Source organism: Lynx rufus, unplaced genomic scaffold (genome assembly GCF_022079265.1).
Source record: "Lynx rufus isolate CCGP_SWC_20201006 ecotype Redwood Valley unplaced genomic scaffold, mLynRuf1.p SCAF_44, whole genome shotgun sequence".
NCBI lineage: Eukaryota > Metazoa > Chordata > Mammalia > Carnivora > Felidae > Lynx > Lynx rufus.
This window is the reverse complement of record NW_025814861.1, coordinates 492,297-519,519: the sequence shown is the minus strand read 5'-3', so window position 1 is coordinate 519,519 and position 27,223 is coordinate 492,297. Positions and strand designations below refer to the sequence as shown.

The 27,223-nt window shown below is 49.1% G+C and overlaps 1 protein-coding gene across 1 annotated transcript in view; it reads right to left on the bottom strand.

The window, feature by feature from the left end:
* DDX31 (DEAD-box helicase 31) overlaps positions 1–27,208 on the bottom strand; it is a 72,588-nt gene extending 45,380 nt beyond the window's left edge. Inside the window, exons 1-14 of the mRNA XM_047098123.1 lie at positions 27,110–27,208; positions 21,596–21,852; positions 21,414–21,489; positions 20,424–20,467; positions 19,237–19,307; positions 18,196–18,260; positions 12,163–12,207; positions 10,764–10,805; positions 9,977–10,041; positions 8,297–8,416; positions 8,083–8,189; positions 6,823–7,058; positions 5,660–5,836; positions 1,493–1,552 (exon numbers count right to left, since the gene is read on the bottom strand). Of these exons, the coding sequence (XP_046954079.1) occupies positions 1,493–1,552; positions 5,660–5,836; positions 6,823–7,058; positions 8,083–8,189; positions 8,297–8,416; positions 9,977–10,041; positions 10,764–10,805; positions 12,163–12,207; positions 18,196–18,260; positions 19,237–19,307; positions 20,424–20,467; positions 21,414–21,489; positions 21,596–21,852; positions 27,110–27,208 (1,464 nt within the window). The remainder of the gene's footprint in view (positions 1–1,492; positions 1,553–5,659; positions 5,837–6,822; positions 7,059–8,082; positions 8,190–8,296; positions 8,417–9,976; positions 10,042–10,763; positions 10,806–12,162; positions 12,208–18,195; positions 18,261–19,236; positions 19,308–20,423; positions 20,468–21,413; positions 21,490–21,595; positions 21,853–27,109) is intronic.
* Positions 27,209–27,223: the final 15 nt, after the last annotated feature.

Genomic DNA, 27,223 nt, shown 5'->3' with positions numbered 1-27,223 from the left:
TGCTCGGGGTGGGGGAGGACACCTAGGCCAGGTGTGGTGGGTATTGTGCGGGGTGCGCTGGGAGGGCCTAATGGGGAAAAGTGGGCCCTGGGAGTGCACTTCCTGAAAAGCTGAAACTGAAGCAGAGACCTAAGTAGGGCTAGTGCAAGTCAGGGGAGGTGCCCCAGGTAGGGGGACGTGGGTACAAAGGCCCCAAGGCCAGGTAAGGAAGACCAACACATTCAGGAAACCAAGGCAGGAGCCTATCTGGCCGAGGCCAGCAACAAGGGGGAAAGTGGAGGCTGAGGAGACAGGAAGAGGTCAGGTTCCAGAGAGTATCGTTAGAGACGGTAAGGATTTTTGACAAACTTCTTTCCCAAGCAGATCTGGACTCATCCTCACTTTAGCGCTGGCATTAAAAGACGGTTTAGAGCAAACACCAGCATCTGATTTATGGATGGGCTCCACAAAGGGCAGGGCCACCTGGTCAGACTCAGTGCTCCTCAGGAGGCAAGCGTGCCAGGAGTGACCGTGCCCAGATCCGGACGCCCGGGTCCCCCGTCTGCCACACCTCGTGTCAGAACTGGCACATGGTGATAAACGGGTGACTGGGTGGCCACCTTGTGCGTAAGAAACTAAGCTGTACCCATTCGGAAACCCTGAATTTAGAAAGAAAACAACACCTGTCACCTGAATGCAGAGCAGGAGTTCCTTAAAAAGTAACTGTGTTAAAAAGTGAGGCCTAGACAGGTATCCAAACAGCTAACAGTTTTTGTCCTGCCCAGCACCTGCCCACTGGATCGCCCAGTCAGCAGTGCGATGTCACCACTGCACACACGGGGACTTCTCAGATGAGCTGGGGATTGAGTCACACCATCCGGGAGGGCACAAGGAGAGAAGGGGCTTTAATCGTAGGAGCCAGTGACAACGGTGGTGCTGTGAAGTCCCAGAGAAGGGGGCACGGGAGATGAGAGTTTTCGATCTCAAAATAGCACGAGACCCATCATAAAGGCCAGCTCTGCACTGAGGGGGGTGGGGGAACCCCGAGGGCCGGGGCCGAATGACCTGGCCCCCGAACCGCAGGGCTAACGATGCTTTTAGACAAGAGCAAAAGAAATCTGTCCAAGCACATCTATCTTTCTTTTAAAGAAGGCTCGAGCAGAGGCAAGTGGGGCGACTCTGTTGCGAAAAGACTTTCTCAGCTCTAATTACTCCCGATAGCTGTAATTTACACATTTTTGGTGGATAGAAATCGCCAAGATTCACACATTTTCAGACCAACAGCTGCCACTATTAGTGAGCAAATCGGCAAGACTTCTGCACGGTGGCAGCCGGCTGTCTGTGGCACGGCCAGGGGACGACCAGAAGTGCAAGGCGACCAGCCACACCAAGAGGCCTCGATATCCCCGCTCTCCATGGGGCTGGCTGCAAGGCCAACTGTCCAGAGGCGAAAACCCGTGACCACCATTACAGAAATTCTCGGCCCCCACGTAGAGTACAGAATGATACGTACCGTGCAGAGGAGGATGCCGGTCTTGGAATGTGAGAATTCTTCAAACACCGCTGTTCTTTCCTACAGAAACAAGGAAAAACAGGGGCTTACAACTCTGAGGTCAGTCCCAGCAAGGCAGGCTTGGATTCCCATAACCCCCCACTTCCCAGGGCTCTGTCTTTAGGCATGGAGAGGCTTTTCCAAGAAAGAGAAGCAGATTCTTCACATCTCATCAAGACCCTGTCCTTACAGGTCTGGACTTCTCAGGCTATTTGAGGGCAGCACCTCTCAGTAAGACAGGGCCAGGGTGGGCACACCCCTCGGGACGGCCAATACCAAGAGCAGGCAAGGCCAAAGGCCACAAGTTACTGTACCCCAGGTTCCCAACTCAGAATTTATTCTAAGCACGAACGAGGTCGAGAGGAATAAAGAACCACCACCTTTCCTACAGGGAAATTTTCTTAAAAACTAATTTTAAAGAAAACTTAAAAATTACAATCACCACGTATCTTAGCTATACAAAATCGTATATATTTTGGGGCGCCTGGGTGGCGCAGTCGGTTAAGCGTCCGACTTCAGCCAGGTCACGATCTCGCGGTCCATGAGTTCGAGCCCCGCGTCGGGCTCTGTGATGACTGCTCGGAGCCTGGAGCCTGTTTCCGATTCTGTGTCTCCCTCTCTCTCTGCCCCTCCCCCGTTCATGCTCTGTCTCTTTCTGTCCCAAAAATAAATAAACGTTGAAAAAAAAAATTAAAAAAAAAATTGTATATATTTTATAAAAATTTCTTAAATGTCTACTTATTTTGAGAGAGAAAGAGAGAGAGAACGTGCGCAAGTGAGCACAAGCAGGGGAGGAGCAGTGAGACGGGGCAACATAAAATCCGAAGCAGACTCCAGGCTCCGAGCTGTCAGCACAGAGCCCGACATGGGGTTCGAACCCACGAACGGTGAGATCATGACCTGAGCCAAAGGTGGACGCTTCACTGAATGAGCCACCCAGGCGTCCCGGAAATTATATATATGTTTTAAGTCAGAGGAAGAAACTGAGATCACCCCAGCAAAGCAGGCCCCCGCCATGGGCAACACCCTTCGCAGGCACGTAAACACGTGTTTTCTCAAATGGCAGCGTGCTCCTTCCACTGCTACCACGCTGTCGTGTCAGAATACGGACACCCTCCTGTGCCAATCGACACCCCGAATCACATCGCCTCTCGTGGCTACCGAGGCTTCAGCTGAATGGGCACCGTCGTCCAACACCCCGTCCCTGGCAGCTGGGTTTGTCTCCAACTGTTCGCTCTGGCGCCCAATGTTGAGATAAACGCCCTCCTAGAGTGTCTGCTGGGTATGTATTTAATTATCCCTTTGGGCTAAAACCCTAAAGGCAGTCCTGCCGCACCGAAGAGCGTCCGCTCGAGAGGCTTGCCGAGGGCACACTCAACGTGGGTTAAGTCACAGCACTGCGAGATGAGACTTGGCCGTGTCTGTCTGTCAGGGACAGAAAAAGGAATATAACCAAGCCACTAAAACTTGGAAAAAAGAAAAAAGTGAGGTCTCACCTTCCCAGTGAGGTCTGGCCCAGCCACCGTGCCACTGGGGAGCACCTCATTCTGGTCCTTCACCTGCATGTCATTCCGTCACGTAACTGGAACCTCCAGGCACACCTCACTTAGGACAGTGGGTAACGACAACCAGCACAACGAGGGCTACCAAGTCCCGGAGAGTGGCCTACGCCCCACGTGCCTGAACTTCACCCACTCTGCACGACAACCCTAGCAGTTGTACTATCACCACACCCATTTCCAGATGGAGACACTGAGGCACAGAAAGGTGGAGTCACTTCTTGCCCAAGGGACACACAGCAATACCCACACCCAGGGAGTCGTGTTCCAGAGCCAGTGCTCAGACCCTCGAGAGGACAGCTGGATTTGCCCAGCGTGCTGCACGCTCTTTGTAAGGGTCACTGTAGAGTCAAAATCAGAAAATAAATCAGAAAAGTTCATAAAAGCCTGTAAGACACATCCTATGAACGACGTAACACATTCAGATTTGAGGTAAGGAGAAAATGACCAAACCCGGAGCTTTCCTCACAGCTGTCACGCAGCTACTTTTTTTTTTTCTTTCCTTTTTTATGTTTATTTATGGGGCGCCTAGGTGGCTCAGCTGGTTGAGTGTCCGATTTGGGCTCAGGTCATGATCTCACAGCCTGGGAGTTCGGCCTGTGTCGGGCTCTGTACTGACAGCTCGGAGCCTAGAGCCTGCTTTGGATTCTGGGTCTCCCTCTCTCTCTGCCCCTCCCCAACTCATGTTCCCTGTCTCTCTCTCCCTCTCTCTCTCAAAAGTAAACATTAAAAAAATTGTTTTAAAATAATGAAGTTTATTTATTTTGAGACAGCAGGAGCAGGGCCAGGGGCTTACTGTCTCAAAATAAACAAACATTAAAGATGAAATGTTTTAAAACAAAACAGATCCCAGCAACTTTTCTCTAATGCTCATAAATGTGGTCAGGGTCACTTCGACCATCATGGAGACCAAACCAAGGTCATGTAGAGCCGTGGCCAGGGTGACGAGCCAGGCAGACGGGACTGGGACTATTTTAGCTTAGCGTGGGACAAGACACTTGGCCAGTAACTCGAAATACAGAAATACTCCTTCCCACCTTCTGCCCATGTCACGAGAAGGCCGGGAAGGTTAAACACTCACTAGACGAAATAAGCAGAACGCTAACCGTTCCGGAAAGAGACAGTAGTAATAACGGCACCTACGTTCGTGGAGCGCTCACGCACCAGGCCCCGTACTCAGCACATCATCTGCGTTGACTGAATGAACCTTCACACCAACCCCATCAAGTGAGTACCGTTATCACCTCCACTTTAGCAACACGCTTTCCTGAGGTCACACCGCCAGTAAAGGCAGAGCCAGGACGAGCGTGCAAGCAGCGCGTCCCAGAGCACACGGCTGTGAGCATCCTGCAAGACCAGCGTCCTCAGAAGGTGAGTCGATCGGACTGAGATCCTTTAACTACAGAGCCTTTTGCACGATCAATGCACATTCCTAGATCCTTCTGAGTCCACACCCGGCTCCCTCATTGTCCTCACGCCCGCCTGGCACAAGGCCTCTGGTGAAGAAGACCGAGAGGATGAGGCAACGAAGCTTTATCAAAAACCAAGCGCTCTAAATGGCATTAAATTATGGGATCAACAGAATCCACCGCATCAGGGACCCTGAAGTTCGTAACATTCACAAGGGCCAGACGATTCAGGAAATTCCATCCGGTCCCGTGGGAAAGAAGCTGGGTCCTTGAGTGACCTTGAGCACGCTCACTTTTCTGAGCCTGCACACTCTCAAATTATTAAACTGACAAAAGCGAGCACGAGAAGGGGGCTGGACCTGATGGCTTTAACGTCTCCCTCAGCTCTAAAGGTGTGTTTTTTACAAACTGGAGCTAGTCAAGCCTTGCTCCGATTCCTGGTTGTCCTTCCCTTGCCCTGACTGAGCGCCCGGTCACCTCCTTCCAGGACAAGATGGCTCCCACTAGCAGGGCCTGCTCGTCCGCCTTCCACGCCGGCGCACGCCTCACCCGGCTTCCTGCCCATCGCCTGGACGGAACGAGGGCTGTGCCGCTCAGAACCTAAAACCGGGAGGCGGGACTCTCTCCCTCCTGAACGGCAGTATTACTCAGAGCTGAGACACAACTGAGACCCTGAAGCCCCTCGCCCAACCACGGTGTTAAGAGTGAAGGCGCTGTATCTTGTTGACAATGACAGCAGTCGCGCTCAGCAGTACCATATGGGATCCACAATTTAGCTCCATTAATGCTCTTAATTTGAAGACATCAAGCCCTAATTACACACTGGGTACTAAAAAGGCAAAACCCTTCCCTGGTGCCAGCTACTTAGTGGTACTCTGTTGCCTTAACAGCTGGTTGAGGCAGACTCGGGCCAAGCCGGGCCGCGAGCTCTCTCAGGTGGAAGAGGGCAGCTCCCAGAGCAAGAACACCCGGGAACAAAAGACGCCCTTGCCCGCACCGACGCGGCCGTGCGATCTGTCCCCAGGTCCAGTGGGTCGCCCGCCCGCCCGAGGCTCGTCCCCTCCTCGCCCGGCGGAGTCCGGAGCCGACCCCGAAAGGCCACGTTCACGGTCGTCAGACTCGGGCCCGCTCCCGCTCCTGGGGACGGGTGCGAAGCTCACCTCCTGCTCCATGTTGCCGTGCAGCCGCAGGAATTTGAATCTCGTGGAGGCAGATGGTGGCTGCCGTGACGCGGGGGCCCCTGAGCAGGTTGGCAGGGTCCGGAGGAAGAGGTGGTAATAGAACTCCACCAGCTCACAGCTCAAGAAAAAGATGATCATCTTCTGGTCTTTCTCAAACTACGTCGGTACCGAGGGGGAAAGAACCACCACACGTGTTTACGATTAGGTGACCCTGAAACGAGTACTTCTCTAAAACACGTAGTCGTGCTGGCCTGGATTTGGAAACCCAGATGACGGACAGCTTTGAATAATCAAAAAAAAAAAAAAAAAAAGTACCACTGATACAACATACGCTCCAAAGAGCAGATGAAAGGAAAGTGACACGGCTACGACTTCGGCCAGGCTTCCCAAATCTGAGCAGCGCAGATGCGCCGTGGACCGAGGCCGTGCACTCCCCTTCTTCCCACCCACCCGTGGCTCGCCACACGTGCCCCTGCCTGGCTGGGGCCCCGCAGGCGGTACCTCTGAAGCTTCCTCCTCGAGCCCCTACACCCACTACTTTCCCACACCCCAGAGGAAGTTATCACGTGCGTCCAGTAAGCACAGAAATGCCCGAATTCTTAGAGACCAGGAGCACAGGCTCCCGTGTCTGCCTGCATGCAGCCGGTTTCTGCCACCTGTGATGCTCCTGGGTCCTCCGTCCCAGCAGAGGATTCAGGTACACTTCATGTCGAATGTGACAGCTATCACTGACCTCTGGGTCTTTACCACAACCCCAGGATGGCTGACTGGTAAAGTCTGCATTTGAAACACAGTTACAGTGGAAAACGTGTGTGTGTGTGTGTGTGTGTGTGTGTGTGTGCACCAGAGAGAGAGACAGAGAGACAGAGAGAGAGAGAGAGACAGAGAGAGAGAGAGACAGAGAGACAGAGACAGAGAGAGAGACAGAGAGAGAGACAGAGAGAGAGAGAGAGACAGAGAGAGAGACAGAGAGAGAGAGAGACAGAGAGACAGAGACAGAGAGACAGAGAGAGACAGAGAGAGAGACAGAGAGAGAGACAGAGAGAGAGAGAGAGAGAGAGCGAGTATCCCTCAATTCACTGCTATCAACGCCAGACACAGAGAGAACAGGACCTTCTTCCCTCAACTGAGCTGGTCCCAACCTTGCACTTCTGCAGGATGAAGGCCGCCAGGGAGACGAGCTTCAGTTTGCTGGGAACCAGCGTCACATGCTGATCAAGACTTCCTGGAATCGCGAAGCTGTCCAGCTCCTCGTCAGGTGGTAGAGGGGAAACCTCGGGAAGTGTGCCTCGCTCCGGGTCAGACTGCCCGTGGTGCTGATCCAGGACAGAAATCCGGACCGGATCGAGCAAGCTGATATCAGCCAGCCGCGTCACACCTTGGAGCAAAGGTGAGATAGGCAAACACTGTGAAACCAGTCCCGTGTGGGCACCCGACACCCCACACCCCACGTCCCACGCTTGTGAAGAAGCTCCTGTGGGCAACACCTGGGCAGCAAGATCTGCCCTCTGGTCAATCGGCGGGGAGGGGCACTGCTTCCACACCAGCATTTCTAAACTCTGGCCTAGGCAGGCCACTGAAAGGGACAGGAGCAGCTGTCTCCTCCCCACCCTGAAAGGATTCTACGCTCAAGTAAGTTATGAAAACCCTGATAAAAGGGTGTCACGGGATTCCTTAATCACAGGGTGTTGTGGGTTTACAAGGCTTCTCAGGATCTTTGCTGTGTTCGCATGCACCATGAATTTCTAAGACAAGGAAGAAATATGTGGCGTTTCCCAAACTTCTGAGCACAGAATCATGGACTTTCTCTTAAAATGAAGGTTACTTAAGATACACTTGGCGAACTGGTATGCGTGTGCTGCAACAGGGCCAGTTTAACAAGCCAGACCTGAGAACGTGACAGCGGGGCTGTGTTGTGTGGGTGACTCTGGTGGCTGTGACTTTTCCAAGCCGTAGGGCCCCATCTGTAAAGGAGAGCTCAGAACGTCCATCTCGTGAGGACGGAAAGACAGAAAGGAGCTTAAAGAGGTTCAGGGCTCTTCAGCAGAAAGGTGGGCTGAGAACACTCACAATAAAAAGCTCACGAAGCCTCTGGGTAGACGGGAGTCAGCCGTCACCTTTCCTCTCACCCCGCCACGAGCACCGGGAACACTCTCCTCACAGAGACAGCTCTGGACCTGCCCTGCCCTTCCCCCCCCCACACCCCGGGGAGCATGGCAGAGCCTTGCATGACTGGCAGAGGGAGGCTGGGCCTGCAGGGCAGGGGTCCGGAAAGGCAGTCCTTCAGGGACACCGCCCTCCTGACCCTCTATCCCCATCACTGAGAACCACCGCGGGCAAACAACGCCCATCACATCTAGATCGTTCCTCTTAAGAACAAAGAGCGTGTCTTTTCAACCCACCTTCTGTGAGTGTGGCCGACAGCAACACGTTTTGTCGTTGCTGGCACTCGGCATTCACGGCATTGAGTATCACTGTGATATCCTTTTCAAAACCCAAATCCAGGATTCTGTGGTTTCAAGAGAAGGGATTTTACTCCGCATGCAAAGTGAAGGCTGCAACGAGAGCACAAACGGCTCGCTGCTCCTACCGTTCATACTTCTGGGCGAGGCTCACCTGTCTGCTTCATCCAAAATCAGCCACCGTATCCGACTAAAATGAATGTTCTTTGTGGATTTGATATGATCCACCAGTCGCCCAGGAGTCGAGATGAGGATATTTATTCCTTTGCGGAGTCTGTTTAAAATTACATATCATAAAAGTAAATCAAATGGGGCTGTATCAACAGAAAACACAGGAGGCAGATTCATTTCTAGCACCGACGTGCACGGCTTGAAGTCACGGCAAACAAGATGACAAATGGATACGAAGATACATTTGAGTTTCCATTTCCCTCAAAGTTTCTCTTGTCTAGAAGGTGATTATTAAGATCCGACGTCGTATTAAAATCATAAATGCAATACCTCTGAAAAGAATCTTTACTGTATAATCCGGTGCCCTTTACCTGGTTCGGGGATCCTTTCTAGGACATTCCAGAAAGATGGTCACCTAGCCTGTTCGTTCTCGAAGGTTTCTGCACCATGGAAACTCCAGTCTAAATGAGTTACCGCAGGCCAATGTGGTCTAATGGCTAGAATGGTTTCTTATACTGAACCTTTGTTTGTAGCCTCCATACAACGGGCACCTAACTTTGTCCCACAGACTAGGGAGAATAAATCTCAGTTCTTACTCCCAAACACCCTTTACTCCATATTTCCATAGCAATACAAGCTTCTAATTTTTAGCTGAGTGTATTTTCCAGCCTCTCTTGAAGTTAAGTTTGGTCGTGTGCCTATGTTCAAGCGATGGGATAAAAGGATAAAGGGAATATGCAAAAACCACAAATATCTCTGGAGGGAGGGGGGAGGATTATCTTTGTTCCCGCTGGCAGGGAACAAGATGTAATGGCTTGAGCTCTAGCAACTCGCTAAGACTATGGAGTACACTTAAAAATGGAAGCCTCACTTAAAGGCACAAAAAGGCAGAAGGAACCTGGCTCCTGACACCAGAGCTTCATGCAGGCCCTGGATGCGTTACCGTCAGGCTTCTTAGATGTGAAAGGAAAATACAACCGCCATATTGTTTGTGCCACTGCTGTTTGTTGTTGTCGTTATTTACAGCTGAACCAAATCTAACCAATACCTTCAGGCTTCAAGTTTAGTATTTACTCCTCAGTTACAAACTACACACAGAGCTGGGTGCTACTACTAAGCGTTAAGCTACAATACAATAAAAATGTTTCAAAAAGAATCCAGACAACGTGGGATTTATCTGTGGCAACGTTTTCTCCTGAAATTACCCATCACCAGTTCCTATACAGAATTAGGAATCAGTGTTTTGGATATAAAAAGCAAAGCGTAAAGCATTACATGTGAGTTTAGTATCTCGCCTTTGTAGAGCCAAATGACAAGCCCCCAGACTCCCAATGTGCACAAAAGAGAGTCACCGAGGTGGCTGGATACCAAACAAGGGGGACCAAGGGATGCTGGGCGGGGAGAGAGGATGTTAAGCGGGTGGGGAGTATGGTTACCGACCACGTCGGAAGGGAACCTCTGTGGGCTCGTCGGCATTACATAAGACAGCACCGCCTACAGGTGACAGGATCCCGCTGCCTCAATCTGTCCCTCCGCTCTGGGACTAGGAAGCACAGGAGGAAACAAGACTCTCCCCAGGTTTAGAAGGACCAGGTCTCATTGAATAGGAAGGCAGAACAGACAGACTCAGACAGGAACGGACCATAAACCAGGCTCCGCATACCTGGCCTTTTCGGACTTCTTCCTCTCTCCGCCCATGAGCACCCCAGGCACGATCCAGGTGAACGGCTACAGGAAGACACCAGACGAGAATCAGAGCAGAGCCCCCTTCCCTGCAGACACAGAGACCGAATCCAAGGTCTTCTCCCCTAAAGACGCTGGGAGGGAAGACCTAGGCTTCACTGCAGACGCTGTCACTGTGCAGACGCCGTTCCCGGGCATCGCCCGCCCCAGTGACAGGCAACAGCCACTTAAGTCACAGCTCCGGAACTGGCTCCCGGTGCCGTGAGAGGAACAGAGGCTTTCTCAGGGATTCAAACAGCTTCTCTGCCTTGCCCCGTCGAGGCCGAGTGGAGAACACATTTGACCTAAGCACAGCCCTTCCTTACTCCCCACCCCTGACAGAAGGAAGGACAGATCAACTCTCGGCTTGGCAGGCGCTGGCTCTCCTTTCTTAAACCCGACGTGCAGCTTTCTGGTAGCTTTCCACGTGCTCACTTCGGTTATACCTGTGAGTCTCCACGCGCGCCTTGTTAGGGACTACGGTGAACACATTACAGGACTCTAAGCACCAGGAATCCCCAGTAATCTAAGCTAGAAATCGGCAGTTGGTCAACTTCGATCAGTCAAAACCTACAAACTATACCTGGGGAGAGCAGAGACGCCCAAGCAACAAAGCGAAATTAAAATAATTCCTTGCTTTTTGAAAACAAAGGTAAGACTGGCAGACTTCTCTTTTCTCAAAAAGTCAGGGAAAAAAGGTAGAAAACTGGACTCGCGGCCCGCCTTACCTTAAGCAGTTTCTGGACAGTGTTGAAGCTTTGCAGAGCCAGCTGTGAGGAGTGAGCAGTTACAGATACTGAGCAAGGTTGTTCCCACCCGCCCCCCACTCCGCCCCCACCTCCCCAATCTTTGAAAAAAATTTCGACAACATGAAGTGATCAGATCCCAACCTGGACCTTGAGTTAAGATTTCAGGAAAAAAAAAAAATCTGATCCACAGAATCTTCTCAGAGAATATACCTCGCTCTCAGACTACGTCTGAAAGCTGCCAGTTTGGAGACTTGGGCAGAGAGGCCGCGTCCATTCCCTGGACACACACAGAAACAGTGTTGTGTGCTCCCTCTGCTGGCTCAAATTCCCAGAGTGCCACACAGAGAACCACAAGCCCACGGTGCATGTGGATGGGGAAGCGTGCAGCATCGCCCTGGACGTGCCTCTCTTTAGGAAGAGAGGAAAACAGAACGTGCAGGAAGGAGTCACCTGAAGGAGCAATCGACAGGCGAGCCTCTGGGCACCTTGCTTTCGAGGTGGCGTCAGGTATCCTTCAAGTACGCCCCACGGAGCACCGAGAGACGGTCACCCCCGAGTTTATTAAAGGAACAGAATCTTACAAGCCCAGCGGAGACCAGAGGAAGTGAAAATTAACGTAGGTTATAACCATTAACCACCATAAGAAAGCCTCAACACAATCCCTTTATCCAAGCGCACGTACAGAGTTCCCACATGCTTAGTATTCACGACGCGTCCCAGGGAAGTAGCAAGTTTGCCGCTGTGAAAATTTAAATAGCTCCACGCCTGCTCCTTCCCAGGACTGAGCTGAGAAAGGGCACTGCAGGCTGTGTAAGGCTGTGTTAACAGGCTGACTGGAAACCTCCATCTCTGCGGTCAACTCTCCGCAAGGAAGTGATTAGCATTTGATAGAGAAAACCGGTGCCCTAATCTACACTTGCCTCCGTAGGCAAATAAACTAGACCAGACAGAAGAGATTCCCACCAAGACAGAAGAAAAACGTCGAGAAGCTTAACTTGCAAGAACACGTAAAATTCTTCGTACCATGGCCTCTTTTAAAAAAAGTTCACTTTAGGGCTGACTGCTCTAATTTTTAATTAAGCTATAAAAGAAACAAAAAAGCCTGAAAATGTCATTATTTTAATTCCTTTTAAAAGGACACAGGCTTATCGTGTCATTAGTTTTTAGACACCAGGGAAATGCTTTTCCATACTCAGCTTATGATTTTCACAGAGTCTTTGAATTTTTCTTCTTAACAGGAACCAGAGGGATGGTCCCAGGCCAAGGTAAGGGTGCAGCAGGGAGAAAAATGGTAAAACCCACTTTTAAATTCGAACGGGTCTTACTCTCGGAAGGAAAGCACTTGCTTGAAAGGCGTCCTGACAGTGAGGCTGCTTACCTCTCTCGTTGGCACCAGCACCAGGGCATAGGGGCCATCACTGCGCTGTGGACACAGAAGGAAAGAAACGCCATGAGTCAATGAACGAAGGTCACGGGACTCCGGTGGACAGAACCCGAGGGCGGCCACTCGCAAACATCAGAAGCGTCTCATGAGAGAAGGGGACTACGATGCCCACTACTCTTCTCATGCAACCTTGTTCTAAAGGTTCTGCCTCGGGGCGCCTGGGTGGCTCAGTCGGTTGGGCGTCCAACTTCGGCTCAGGTCACGATCTCACGGTTCGTGAGTTCGAGCCCCATGTCGGGCTCTGTGCTGACTGCTTGGAGCCTGGAGCCCGCTTCGGATTCTGTGTCTCCCTCTCTCTCTGCCCCTAACCCACTCGCATTCTGTCTCTGTTTCTCTCAGAAATAAATAAACATTAAAAAAAAAAATTTTTTAAAGGTTCTGCCCCATGCGGTCAGACAAGAGAAAGAAAATACGTATAAAACTGGAAAGTAGGAGACAAAACAGTCATTATTAGATGACAGTTTATCCTAAAAAACAAAACAAAACAAAAATCTACAAGAAAAGACAACTCAGTCAAGTAGCTGAATGCAAACTTAATATACACAAATTACAGCCTTCTGACATAAAAAAGTTAGAAAATACAAGGGAGGGGGGAATCACCCAAGAGCAGCAGCGGGAACAACAGGAAGGCTGACAAAAAATGTACAAAATGCTTGTGACAGAAACTGTAAAACCCTTCTGAGGAGCATAAAGTAAAATGTGAATAAATGGGAAACCATATCCTATTCTTGGATAAGATGGCTCTTTATCACAAATGAGCCAATTGTAAGTCAACCCGTTAACGTAACGCGACCCTAAGAAAGCTGCCACAAGTCTGCACATATACACACGCGCATATAAAATAACACATATGGACAAGCTGACTTCAAAGTTCCTAAGAAAAATCAACGTGCAGGAATAACCAAAACGTGTCCGAAAAACAACAGATGTTAAAACGATTTAGAACTACCATAATATAAAAAACGGACAGCAGCATACAGAGATCACAGCAGCAAACCGAGTCTAGAACAGAATCAAATACATGCAGAATTGTATGAAATAAGGTGCATTTTGCATCAGTAGAGAAAAGATAAATTGTTCAGAGACTTCACAAGCAAACAAAGTTAGAGAAGTTAGAATTAAGTTGGCCATTTTCCACATGACATAAATCTCAGAAACTATACAACATCAATACATTTTATAACATAAAAATTTTTAACTTTAGAATGGGCAAACAGTAACTAAATAAAATCAAGTAATAAACGACAAAACGAGGGGAGAGAAAGGGCCAGTTTCCTTAGTTCACAAAAGGCCTATAATTCAATGAAAAAATGAAAACAAAAAAGACCACCACGACTTATATAGAAAAATGGAGACAGGACACAAGTAGCTAATTCATGGACGTGAGAATTCAAGACATGGCTTTTACACATGCAAAGAGATGCTCAACTCCACTGTCAAATGAGCAAAACTTAAGCAGCCGATGGTGTCACTAGGGTACGGGTGAGCAGGGACTCCTGTACCGCCCGCCGTGGGGAGAGTGCAAAGTGGCTTAACCCATTTGAAGTTCAGTGCGGGGGGCGGGGCGCCTGGGTGGCTCGGTGGGTTAAGCATCTGGCTTCAGCTCAGGTCATGATCTCACGGTTCGTGAGTTCGAGCCCCACACAGGGTGAGGTTCATGAGCTTGAGCCCCACTTCTCTCTCTGCCCCTCACTCACTTGCACCCCCCCCCTCTCTCTCTCAAAAAAAAAAATAATTAAAAAAAATAATAAAGTTCAATTGTGGCGTTACCCACCGAATAAAAATGCCGCTCCCACTGTCAGGGGTTTCTTTAAAAGATAAATCCCGTTAAGTGTACGTAACAAAGTAAACTATTTCACAGACTGTATTTGTAACAGTCTCGTTTGTAGTGAAATACTGGATGGAAGGGAAGTCCTACCAGTGAGGGGCTGACGCCCTAACTCGGGGTACCCCCATGCAGTGGGACACCAGATGGCCGTGAAAAAACAAGGCACGTGGGCACGGTACTGCTAAGAAGCCATCCCAAAGTGTGTTAAGTGAGCACCAACTAGCAAGGCACAAACATCATGTACAGCAAGCAACCTCCTGTGTTATCGCCCCAAACACAACAGAAAGAAACACAGAAGCTCCGGCTGAGGGGGAAGGGGCCTGTGCGCCCCCGCACTCGCTCTCTCTGCAGAGACCAGCCCTGGGAGGGCCACCAGACCAGCACAAGGGCATCGCGTCCCCAGAGAGCCCTGCCATGCGGGCGACAGGGGCTGTGAGGACTGACTTCTCACCGTGTATTTTTTGGTACTCTTTTATTGTAACGCATACACTGTATCTAAAAATATACGTGTAAAAAAACCCAAAAAGTACCCTGAGAAAGGCCCCAAAGTCAGTGGTGACTTGCACCTCCAAAGTGCTCACAGACACTCAGGACTTAATCAAAACCGTGTCAGGGCAGAAGCTAAGCGTGGATTTAGAACAGGTTCAATTACAAGTATGGATTTCATGTTTTGCATTGGAAACATTTACCCACGAGGAGGAAAGGATTTGGAACTCAAACTAGAGCCGCCTATCCTCGACGTCAAGTCTGCGAGGCTGTGCTGAGGCCCAGGCAAGAACGGTAAACATGTTAGTACAACGGTATCAGCGTGCCACAGTGTGACGTTACGAGATTCTGACATTTCAAAAGGTGTTACTACACACAGAAGAAGAAAGAAAAATCAATTCCTCGCAGGGCAGAAGTGAGCAAAGCAGGATGGTTGTGTTGTTTAAAAAAAAAAAAAATCAGAGCCCAAATAACTCAAAGAGCGAAAACACAGAAAGCCAATCCGTTCTCATTCCATCGCCAAAGTAATTTAAGACTCTGCTGGGTGCCTTGAGCTTCCTGCTCCCTCCAGATCGGTTTTTTACAGGTCAAATCATTTCACAATGAACTCCAAGGGTCCCTATTGAATATTACTTGAAACGAGTGAATTAAATTTGAGCTTAGAGAACTCTTTCTACAGAAAACTTCAGTCTTGAATAGAATGAGCCGTTACTGACATTAAAATACACGCAGCAAAGAAAAACCACCACGTGGCTTGTGAACGTCTCTGTAGAGCAGCAGAGAAAATCACTGCCTTGCAAACCGGCCCCGCGCCCACGTGGTGACGCTTCCGAAGCGTCCGCGTGCGTCCGCTCAGAAGCTCGAGGCAACCCTGGCGGACACGCGCTGCCTTCGGCTCCACCCCACCGGTGACATCACTGAGGCACGGAAAGATCTGCCCGAGGACACACTCAGACCCAGGACGCCACCTGCCTCAGGTACGTGATCCCATCTCTCTCGTCCTCGGTCCACGGGCCTATGAGACGAGACGGTGGGGCTGGAACCACAGGACCCGTTCCGGCTCAAATAGTCCCAAGCTCTTCAACGATACGTGTGTAAATAACAACCCGCTGCTCTCAGGGAACTGTCCTAACACGTATAAACGGATGAGACTTTACCACATCGTTGCAATACTTGGCCTTTCCTCTCCAGCTGGGTAGCGTACAACGCCAAGTCCTTTGTATGAATTATCTTACTGTGAGGTGCCCAATGGGAAGAAAACATCGGTCACCTGTAGGAAATACATTCCTCACTCATCCACGTCAGAGGAAATCGGTATCAGCAGTTCAAGTATCCTTCTTGTCTCTTCACACGCGCGCACACACACAGTACTATTTACGCAGCCAGATCATCCAGTACATACTGTTTTATCCTCCGCCCTTTTTAAAAAAAAAAAAATTTTTTTAACGTTTATTTATTTTTGAGACAGAGAGAGACAGAGCGTGAATAGGGGAGGGGCAGAGAGAGAGGGAGACACAGAATCCGAAACAGGCTCCAGGCTCCGAGCTGTCAGCAGAGCCCGACACGGGGCTCGAACTCACGGACCGTGAGATCATGACCTGAGCCGAAGTCGGCCACTCAACCGACTGAGCCACCCAGGCGCCCCTCCTCTGCCCTTTTTTGATTAACATGTAAAAACACCTGTCAAGTTCACAAAGAGTAACTGAAAAAAATACCAGTTTTAATGGCTATGTAAGGTTCCATCACTTGGATGTTGTGTAGGATTTCAGGTTTTTTTTTTTTTAATTTCTTTTTAATCTTTACTTTTTTTTTCAAGAGAGAGAGAGAGCGAGCGAGCAAGCACGACTGGAAAAGGAACAGAGAAAGGGAGACACAGAATCCGGGGCAGGCTCCAGGCTCTGAGCTGTCAGCACAGAGCCCGACCTGGGGCTCGAACTCAGACTGCGAGATCATGACCTGAGCTGAAGTCGGATGCTCAACCGACTGAGCCACCCAGGCGCCCCAGACTTCGGTTTTATTGATTTAAAATTATGTAAATAAATTTTAAGTAAAATTTAAATATTCACTTTGAAATGAATTTAAGCTTACAAAAAAATTACAGATTATACAAAGAACTCTCTTATATCCTGCTCCCAGCTTCCTTAGGCAGTATTGATTCTCAAAATCCCAGTACAAGAATCAAACCCAGGAAATCAACGCTGATAAGCTACTATGAGTGAATCTATCTACAAACTATTCCGATCTCACTGACTGACTTACTAACGTCCTTTCCCCAGACTAGGATCCGATTCAGAACCACATGGTTGCATTTGGCCACTACGTCTCCTTCACCTCTTTTGACCAGGGGCAGTTCTTCAGCATTTCTTTGTATTTGTTTTGCTTTCTTTTTCTGTGACCGTAATACTTTTGAAGAGTAATGGCCAGTCACGTTGCAGAATGTCTCTTGATTTGGGTTCGTCTGATGCTTGCTCATGATTAAATTTGGGCCAGAAAGCCACAGAAGGGACCTATCTGGAGGGAGGTGCGTGAGCTCAGCACATCTGTGCACTGGTGATGCCCACGCTGACCACCGGGGTGAAGGCGGTGACAGCCACTTCCCCATCGTAGAATTACTGTCTTCCCCTTTGGGGTTAAGAGGGGTCTTGCAGGGAGACGCTTGGAGACCCAGTAAACCTCCCAGTTTTCATGCCGCTTTCGTCCACTCCTTTCAGCGTGTGCCGATCCCTGTGGGGGCGGTACAACCAAGGCACCTGCCAGATGGCGACATTCTACTTCCGTCACTTCTGTGGATGTCCGGAGGAAGTCTACTGGAAGGAAGGCCTTTCCTTCTCCCGTTTCTCTATTTATTCAGTAACTGATTTGTATCCGTTTGTCCCGGTGGGCATAGGTTTTAGCCTCTGGGCTGCAATCCAATGCTATCGCTACTTGTGTAGTCCCTCGGTATCAGGTAGGCTTGGTCCACGCCTAACTCTGTGTGTTCACACCGAGAAGAAAAGTAACCGACCAGCTCTTCTCAGCTGCTTGTGCACCCACCTCACTTCCTATTTCAGGTCTCGCCCTGTCCTTCCTACTGAGGATAACCAGGGACATATCTGTGGGACTCTGGGCGGGATTTTGAGATGATGCCTGTGCCTCCGGAGCCTGGCAGTTAACTGGCCTCCTGGGGAACCCAATTCTGGCCCCTTTGGCCCAAACGCTAACTAAATGTGCCTCCCAACTAAAGACAAGACTCCACCATTGTTCCCGAGCCTCCATTTCTTCCTGTAAAATTAGATGAACAGAAATACCTGTAACTCGTTGGGCCTGGGGAGGTGGGGGGGGGGGGGGGCGCGGCGGCGGCTAGGATTTGAGAAGATGACACTTTGGCAAAGCATCCGGCACGGTGTATGACGCACAAGGAGCATTGATTTTACAAACGCTCCCTGTTGGATGTGCTGTGATGATTACAAAATACAGTTATTCTATTCTACTCTGGGCACAGTCTTCAGACGCAACATGTTTATAGGACATAAACATCAATGAATGCATTAAAAAAGAGGCAAGAAAACAACGCTAAATGAAAACAGAGTCTTTTGGTCCCAGCGGTCCTGCTTTGGTTCAGTTCCATGGTTGCTTACGTACCACGAGCAGTAAAAGAAACACACTATACTCACCTGTATTTTTGATTTCATTGCTTGAAGAGACTGGACCACAGGGATACAGTAGGCAAGCGTTTTACCTTTTAAAAAAGTACAGAAGCAGTTAAAATCACAGGCCCTAGAAGATGGAGGGAGGGCGAAGACAGTAAAGAAAACGGTCTCTGCTATCTTTGGGCAGCACTAAAAGCCAGGGACAGGAAAAGTGTTCAAGTCCTACATCCAAGAGTGGTAAAGACAGCATCTGCCCCCCTGCCATGACTCCCAATTTTGCTCTGTGAACGCACTACTTCCAAAAACACCCTGCAGCTTCAGCTCCTTTCTCCAGCCAAGAAGGGAGACAATGACACATTTCCCAAGTTACACAAAAGCTCAACTGCATGATTGTCCTTCAAAGCCAGAAAGCTCCTCCTCTAAAGTCATCCTTAATCACTCAAATGAGCCTCCTGGTCAAGTGAATGATGTGGGCAGCACCGAGGTGTTTAGAAGCCAGTCTGAACCCCAGAGCTAGCCTCTAAAGACCAGGAAGAAACCAAGGAATGGCAAAAGCCACCAGGTGGGTGGCTGAGCTGGGGGGAGTGGAGAACAGCTGATTAGCCCCATGCAGGGCACAAGAGGGTCACCAGAACACGTCTACAGACAATGTGGAAGAAGCAAAATCTGTGCTCCACGTCGCAGCAAAACAACTAGCATCCAATCAGTGCGTGTTCATGTTGAACCATGCTTTATTCTAAGAAACTATTTATCCCCCACTGGAGGGAGGACGGGCAGTCAAGCCACACACGGTGGACTGGGCAGAGCCCTGACAGAGGCTCTGCAGAGCGAGAGCAGAACCTGGCCACGTCCGGATCACTCCTGATCACAGCACCGTCAGCCACCCCCTTCCTTTCGCCGCAAGAACAAATTCAGGGCCCTAATCAAGAGCGAGCATGGCCTCCCCTCCTCCCCCCAGAAAGCAAAGCAGCCGCCACCACAGATAGCCATCTCGCTACGTGACCTACAAGGTGACTGTGGCCTTGGTATCGGGGGAAGAAGGACAGAAGTTAAATGATGACTGACCTGAGCCCGTCTGAGACCTCACCAGAGCATCTCTGCCCTCCAGCAACACGGGAATACTTTGCTTCTGAACGCTTGGGCCACCCAAAAGAGAGAACACACGCTCGTATGTAACGTTTTACCCTGTCGCGTTTACAGGCAGAGAAGCGGGACACACAGATCGCAACCGCCCCCACGCGTCGCTTGTCTGCCAACCGCCACCCTGGAGTATCGAGACATTCGAGCGAAGTTGCTGAGGAGCTTCTGACGGCTGGAGGAGTAAAACCTCAATTAAATTTCTGGAACTCAGTTGAAAATGCTGAGGCAAGCCGGAGCCTGGCCATTCTGGCAGACTGATTAAAAAGAAAAAACAAAAACAAAGGGACAGGCGTGGTGACAAGCTGGAGCTACCACGAGAGCACGGCACACATGCACCTGCCTTCCATGGCAGACGTTGTGGAAAGAGTCCCACGCCAAAGGGTACGAGAAATCTTGTGAGCCACCTGATAGCCTGGAGCTCTTCTCACTCTCCAGAAAACCGAGGTGCACTAGGATGTGTCCACATGTGCATTTAAAAACAAACAACAAAAAGGGCACAGAATTCATTTAAATTTGGTCGATGAAACCGAATAAAAAAATTGGGGAGGGGGCTCCTTATCTCACTCTTCAATACTCATCAATTTGCACCTATAAGTAAAATGTGATGACTGATAAAATGTAAACACGCATAGGTGCTCACAAAAAGGAAGTTCACCTCTGCTCTACGCCTTTTACTGTTCCGTTTTCCAGAACTGTCACTATTAAACATTCAAAAAATTTTTTCAATATCCCGCTCTATCCAATCAAATACCTACTCCTGTCTTTTTGGTTGCCTCTAATTCTTACTAGTAAACAACGACATGAGAAATTCTGCATCGTGGACATGTTATTCTCAGGGAAGCATGGACGGCAGCAGGATCACATGGAGACCGGCATCTGGACCAGTTTAGAGCTGAGAACAGAAGTAGATGGGGACTCAGCCTCTCCATTTAACAAGTGAGGGAACGGCGTGGCTAAGTGATGCGTCAGGCCCTCGATGGGCAGCAATCTGGCAGTGTTCTCTAACACCAAGACAAAAATGTGCTCTGTATGCCACAGATAATTCAGATCTCATCTGGTTATAGCCATCCAAGTTTTAAGAAAATCAAGACTGGCCTCGAACCCTTCCTTACCTGGTCATGCTAGTCATGTTTAAGACCGTATTTATCGTGGAAATCTAAAAGAGAAAACAAAAAATAAATATTTTTAACTTCTGACTTTTTGGTAAAAACCTATTTAATGAAAAAAGAAGATACTGGGAAAAAACTGATGACTATGTTCAAGTCAAGTTCTTCCAACCCAGTGAGTCTCGCCTGGGGGTGGTTCTGCTCCACCCCTGCGCCCACACAGGTGGCAACATCTAGAGAGATTTTTGGTTGCTACAAGTGGGGCCAGGGACACCACTGGAATCAAGTGAGTAGAGGCACGGGTGTTGCCGGACATCCTATCACGCGCAGGACAGTGCTCATGACAGAGTTATCCATCCCCAAATGCCCACAGCACGACCCTGCTCGATGTCCCTGCTCAAACAGGGTGCTCAAACAGGTGCGAAAACAGCTTACGTAAGGCACCCTGAAGGACTAAGTGAGCTGTGACCACAGGAGCAAAGGAAAACCGGATTCCCTAAAAGTTAACGCATCTTTCTCTCCTTACTCATAAATAAGAGCGGAAACTTCACTCATGGTTAAATTAAAAAAAAAAAAAAAAGGGTCCATCTGTTTGTAGAAAACGTGTGTTAAAACAGCCCCGTCTTCTTCAATTCTTTGTAACAGGCTACCCTTGAGACGAAGATGCCAGCTCAGTTCCCTCTCCTATCCAGATCAGCCTCCGCGTCCCATCTACCCGTGATTAGGAGCCTGTCCTAGGCACACTAGGTGAACCGTGTGGCCTAATTTGAATTAGGTGAGGAGAGTGTTTGGTTCCTTAAAAAGTGGGTGCGGATGGAGGTTGGGACAGTGAAGAGTAACGTAAGCTCGCTGGGATTATCCCAGAAGAGCATCCCATCGGTCTGACTTCACTCAGGTAGCTGGGAGCAGAAATAACCACTCTTTTTCTTTCTAGACATTCCGAATGAATAACCACATCGAATAAACCGACCACACGAGACACCGAGAGATACTTACTAAATGTGGGTGGAGGTCCAGTTTGTGAAAAGCGTCTGAGGTGAACACCTGTTCTTGCACCTGCTTTACTACAGGTCTGCAAATGACGAACAAAACCCGGGCATCAGTTCCAATCAACAGAGCAAAAGGCGGAATACACTTCACTCCTCTTATTCCCGAAGTGCATCTGTGCCTGAACATACCTGTGGAGCTCTGGAATTTCGGGGTTGTTTTTAAATAACGAAGAAGTCCTAATGCATGGTTTCTGCTCTCGGTTTTTACCGCTCACACCAACCAAAGATTCATTCGGAGAAAACGTTCTCTGTGCCGTCCCCTTAAAAGTCCTTCGTGCTTCTTCAGCAGCAGCTTTCTTGGCTGGGAGACACGCCGCCGCGCCCCTCCGCTTCGCTGGGGGAGCCTCACCGGATGCTCGGTACTTTCTTTTGGTAGCCTCCGCTTGCTGCGTTGTTCCCAAAAGGAAAGAGCGACAAGAGATGCATTAGTCCATGAAGACAGACCTCACAGTGAAGCCTGACTGCCCACAGAATTGCCTCTCTCCCTGCAGAGATCATTACGCCCCATATGTCAAGCAACAGTTTAGGGTCTGCACTCAGATTCTTTGACTCAGCTTTTTTTCCCCCCCAAAAAGAAAAAAAAAGAAACCAACCCCCCCCCAAAATCTCAGCTCATTCATCCCCTAGACCTCACCATCCATCTTAACTATCAACTCAACCAAGAGGAGGGTAAGGATAAGGAAGGGAGAAACCTTTTGAGGGCTGAACATTACCAAATGGGAGTCTCCGTTAAGGGAAGAGAGAACCCACCTTGGGAAGTGTGCCCGCTAGATCAATCCGTTTCCCTGGATGTCCATCTACACAACAAGAACAGGGGAGGGGAGCGCATCCTCTCTCTCCACCAACAAAGCCCGTTGGTGACTATACGTGGGAGGCTGCATCCCAGCTCATGCCCAGGAAGCGGAAACCTTCATTACCGCTCTACCCCAGAGTGCTTGGATCGCTGTCACTCTCTCCCCTCACGCTGCTCCCCCAGATTCAGATGGCTTGGAGACGATTCCTACTCGCCGTTTCCATTCCAAATGAGAATTCTACTCCATCCATCACTTCTACCACAATTATTTCCAATTCTCTTTGCCTTTCAATTCCCCATCTGATAGTCGGTTGCAGGCTACAACGCTCGGTATTTTTTTTTGCCTGTTGCTTCTCATTTCCATAACATGAATCTGGCTACCTGTACCATGTCCAAACTTCTCCTAAGAGAAGAAGCATCCAATTTTCTTTGGAAAAAAATTTGTTTCCTTTCTGCCTTCTCTTCCAATTTACACACGAATACAAAAACATCCCGTGAGTAGCTAGTGCTTATTATCCTGGTGTTTTCATTTCTCTTGGAATGTCATTCTCCCCTTAGCTCGAAATGATGAATTCCATTTACACATCAGCTTGCTTTAGCCATGACTGTCAGCTTCAGGCTAACCTACCAATAACAGTAGTTGTTTGTTCCTGGCACCACAGGACTCCTATACCCAAATAATTCAATAAATACAACTTCGAGTATCTAATATTAATAAAGTATTACTAATTAAGTTAAAAATAGCCTTCATTTTACAAATTTATTTTTACAAAGTCCCAAGTTCATGAATGTTCAGAGTAAAAAAACAGATGAAGTCAAGTTCTGGGTCTGCTGAATCATTTGCAAGGCACAATGAAATGTGCAGACTTTCCCTGATTTATGGAACTAGGGACTCTCAGAGCATAAAAAGGCCTGAGGGCCACTCCCACCGTGAACAGACTTTCTACCACCGTCCCCCAGACAGATGGCCTTGCAGTAGGCTTTGCCTCCACACCTCCTCTTACTGCTCTCCATCCACCGAGGCAGACCGAATTCTAGGGGTTAGGAAGCGGCTTCTGACATTCAGACAAGAGCCGCCCCCTTGATCATCTCTCTACTCGTCTGAGGTTTGCTTTCTGCAGCAACACAAAACAAGCTTATTTCCTCTGGGACATAACATTCCTTCACACATCGTGTAAATCTTTTACTTTCTTCTTTGGAATAAATACCCCAAACAGGACATGAACTTTCGATCCTTTATCATCCCAATCACCTGTTATGCTCAGGTCAACTTTTCTTTAAAAGCAAGTATTCAGAGGGGCGCCTGGGTGGCTCAGTCGGTTAAGCATCCGACTTCGGCTCAGGTCATGATCTAGCGGTTCGTGAGTTCAAGCCCCGCGTCGGGCTCTGTGCTGACAGCTCAGAGCCTGGAGCCTGCTTCAGATTCTGTGTCTCCCTCTCTCTCTCTCTCTGACCCTCCCCCGTTCATGCTCTGTCTCTGTCTCAAAAATAAATAAACGTTAAAGAAAAAAATTTAAAAAATAAAAGTATTCAGAATCAAACACGGTATTTCACAGGGTTTCCACTGCTCTTAGGCTAAAATTAAAAAACCTGTAATATGATCTACAAAGCCCTCTAGAAGCTGGCCTCTGCCCATCTCACCAGTCTCAGCTGTCCTGATCTTCCTTAATTCCTAGAAGGCACCATGTTCCTTCCTCCCTCAGGGCCTTTGCACATGCTAGTCCCATACCCATGTCTCCAACCCTCACTTTGGCTGGTTAACACATACTCATCCTTCAGATTGAGGCTTACTGGGTCCTCAGAAGAACCTTTCCTGACCTCTTCTCTCCACGTAGTCAAGCCAGGGTTCCTACTCTTGGCTCTCCTGGCACCCTTATTCTTCTCTACAGCACTCAATACAATAACAAGCATAAAATGTAATTTGTTATGTGGTGTCCATCTTCCCATTAAACCACAAACTCTATAAGGCAACGGACATGTCTGCCCAGTAGAGCATTGAATCCCCTGTATGAACTCATGTCTGCACAAAGTAAGTGCTCAATAAATACTTACAAGATGAACAACACCCAATAGAATTATCCCTCTCCATAAGCAGGACACTATTCCCCTACTTGTTAGCTTTTCTGCCCCACATCCACAACACGTTCATTTAAAACACCCTACTACATAGTGGCTATCAAGTAGCTTGATTCTGAACACAAGGCTGGACAATTAGCCAAGCCCTTGAAGAACTCACAGATTAGTGGAAGAGATCAACGTATAAAACCACAAACTCAAATCCGTATTTGTACTCAGAAAAAATATATACACAAAGGGTCGTGAAAGCACAAAATAAGATTCCCACGGCCTGTGGCAAGGGGAAAGGAGGCCAGGAGACAGAAATGCTTCAGGAGGTGGCATCTGAGCAAAGAACATACCCGAATCTACTAAAACATCAGATCTACAACATTAAGCAAATCACCTTCCTCTGAGTCTCTGGTCCTGCACCTGTAAAACGAGGGGCGTTCTGGCGGATGACCTTTAGGAGCCCGCCTAGGCCTAAAAGCCTAAATACTACACCTCTGACATTAATAAATACACTATAGCTCAGGCAATACGCTTAAGTACTTAGGTGGATTATCTAATGTATCAATACGGGTACTGCTATCATCCCATTTTAAGATGAGATCACTGAGGCAGAAATATGAGGCGATTTGTCCCAGGATCACCAAGCGACACAGGCTTTGCTCAGGCACTGATTCCACAGCCAGAATTCCTGAGGGTTGTGCTATAATACCATTTTTTAATTCCAGCTTGGTTAGAAAACATCATATACAGTTTGGTCCCTCTTTTGAGTTGTTTTCTAGAAGGATATACACCAAAATGTTAACCAGAGTTATATCGGAGTATGGCAATTATGGATTTTTTTTTTCTTTAACATACTTCCCAAATTTCCTACAATAAATTTGTATTAATTGAATCATCAAAAAACATTTTTAGAAAGAAAACATTCTACGTAGTGTTATAAATAGCATAACTTACGTTGTTGAGGCCTTTCCAAGTTCAGGATATTAGCTACTCATCCCAAATTCAGGCCACTGGCAAATTTGATCAACGTATCTATAATTCTCATTCAAGACATAAAAAATGTAGATGCAGACAAGGGCACCACAGACCCTTGTCATGACCTTATTAATACATATCCTTTGACACAGTGGTTCAGGCAATCATAAAACCAGACACCCTATTTTTATTTATTCAACTCACTCAACAAAGTTTGGGGATTTTGGGGACGCCTGGGGGACTCAGTCGGTTGAGCATCCGACTTCAGCTCAGGTCATGATCTCGTGGTTTGTGAGTTCGAGCCCCGCGTCAGGCTCTGTGCTGACAGCTCGGGGCCTGGAGCTTGCTTCGGATTCTGGGTCTCTCTCTCTGCCCCTCCCCCGCTTGCACTCTGTCTCTCAAAAATAAACAAAAGTTAAAAAAAAAAGTTTGGGAATTTTTTTTTAAGATTTTATTTTTAAGTCATCTCTACACCCAATGTGGGGTTCGAATTTACAACCCCAAGATCAAGGGTCACACACTCCACCGACTGAGCCAGCCAGGCGCTCAACAGTTTCAACAGTGCTTCCCACTTGTCACTAGGCTCCTGTATGGCACAAGCCTCCCACTGGCCTCTGGATGTAGCGATTCCATTACTGAAAATGGTGCCAATACGACTTTACCTATCATTGGCATTTATCAAGTGCTTTTGTGGGCAAGAAAATACATAGGATCTTTACGTATATGATTTCATTTACTCCTCATAAATAACTTCAGACGAGGTAAAAACTACTGTTCCCATTTTACGGGTAGGAAAAGTGAGGATCAGACCTCCCTGCAAGGTTACAACATCAGCCTGCTGCAAAGCTGGCTTCTAATCTCAGGTCTGTCCTACCCAGACCCCAGGGTCCCAGGGGCTCTTCAGTATTTCCCCTTCCTCCTCCCAGAAAAGTGGCTACCCCACTGGCTAGCTGAAAACTCCAATTCCCAAACCTCTAAATCCTAAAGCTTGATTATCACTGAAAAATCACCAAAGAGAAACCCTAATACCAACTCGAGGAATTTCAGCTTCAACACGTTGGATGAACTGACCTTCAGCAACCAATCCGTCAACGGAATCACCTGTTGCTTTTTGGAGAAATCACACACCTTCCTTGGCCCAAGGTCCTGTAACTTACGCCTCTACAAGGGGCTTTCTGACCTGCAGCCCTCCTCTTTTCCAGGAGAGAAGTCAACCGTCCCAGAAACCAGTTTCCAGCTCTGGCTTGGTTTAAATTGAAGGCACAGTTCCCCTCCCTAGTGAGCGGAGTATACTGATGCTCCGTTATTCTCTCTCCCCACTGCCCGTGGATGAGCATCTAGGCCACTTTTGCAAGTTCATGAAGAAAATCTCTAGTCTCCAGTCCTCGTTCCTGCAACAAACGACCCCTGGTTGAGGCAACGGTGGCTGAGACAAGTTACAAAGAGGCGAGGCTGGCAAGAGGCCGGGCGGGCACTCGCCCCGGTGTCAGGTCCTAACTTGGGGTGGGGGTGGGGGTGGGCCGACGGGATCCGCCGCTCACCCCTGCCACCCGCAGCCCGAGAGCCGGCGGGCGTCCCTCCACGCCCGCGCCGCTCCCTCCAGGGACATCCCCGCGGAGTGATGTTGCGGTCTCAGACACGTGCCCCTCTGCGACTCCTCCAGAATCTGCCAGATAACCCGCTTCCCAACCACCGCCCCGGACTCCGGCGGCAGTTCCAAACCCTACCCAGCGGCGAGGCGGCCGCTCGCGAGGTGCGGCGGGCCGGGCCTCAGGTGCGGACGGCTCCGAAGCCGGGGCAGAACTCACCCGCCTCGCCTGGGCCCGGCGGGGTCCCGAGAGCGTCTCGGGGGCGGCGGCGGCCGGGGACTCGGCAGCGCGGAGGAGCAGCCCGCCGGCGGCGGCCATGACGCGCGGCGAGGC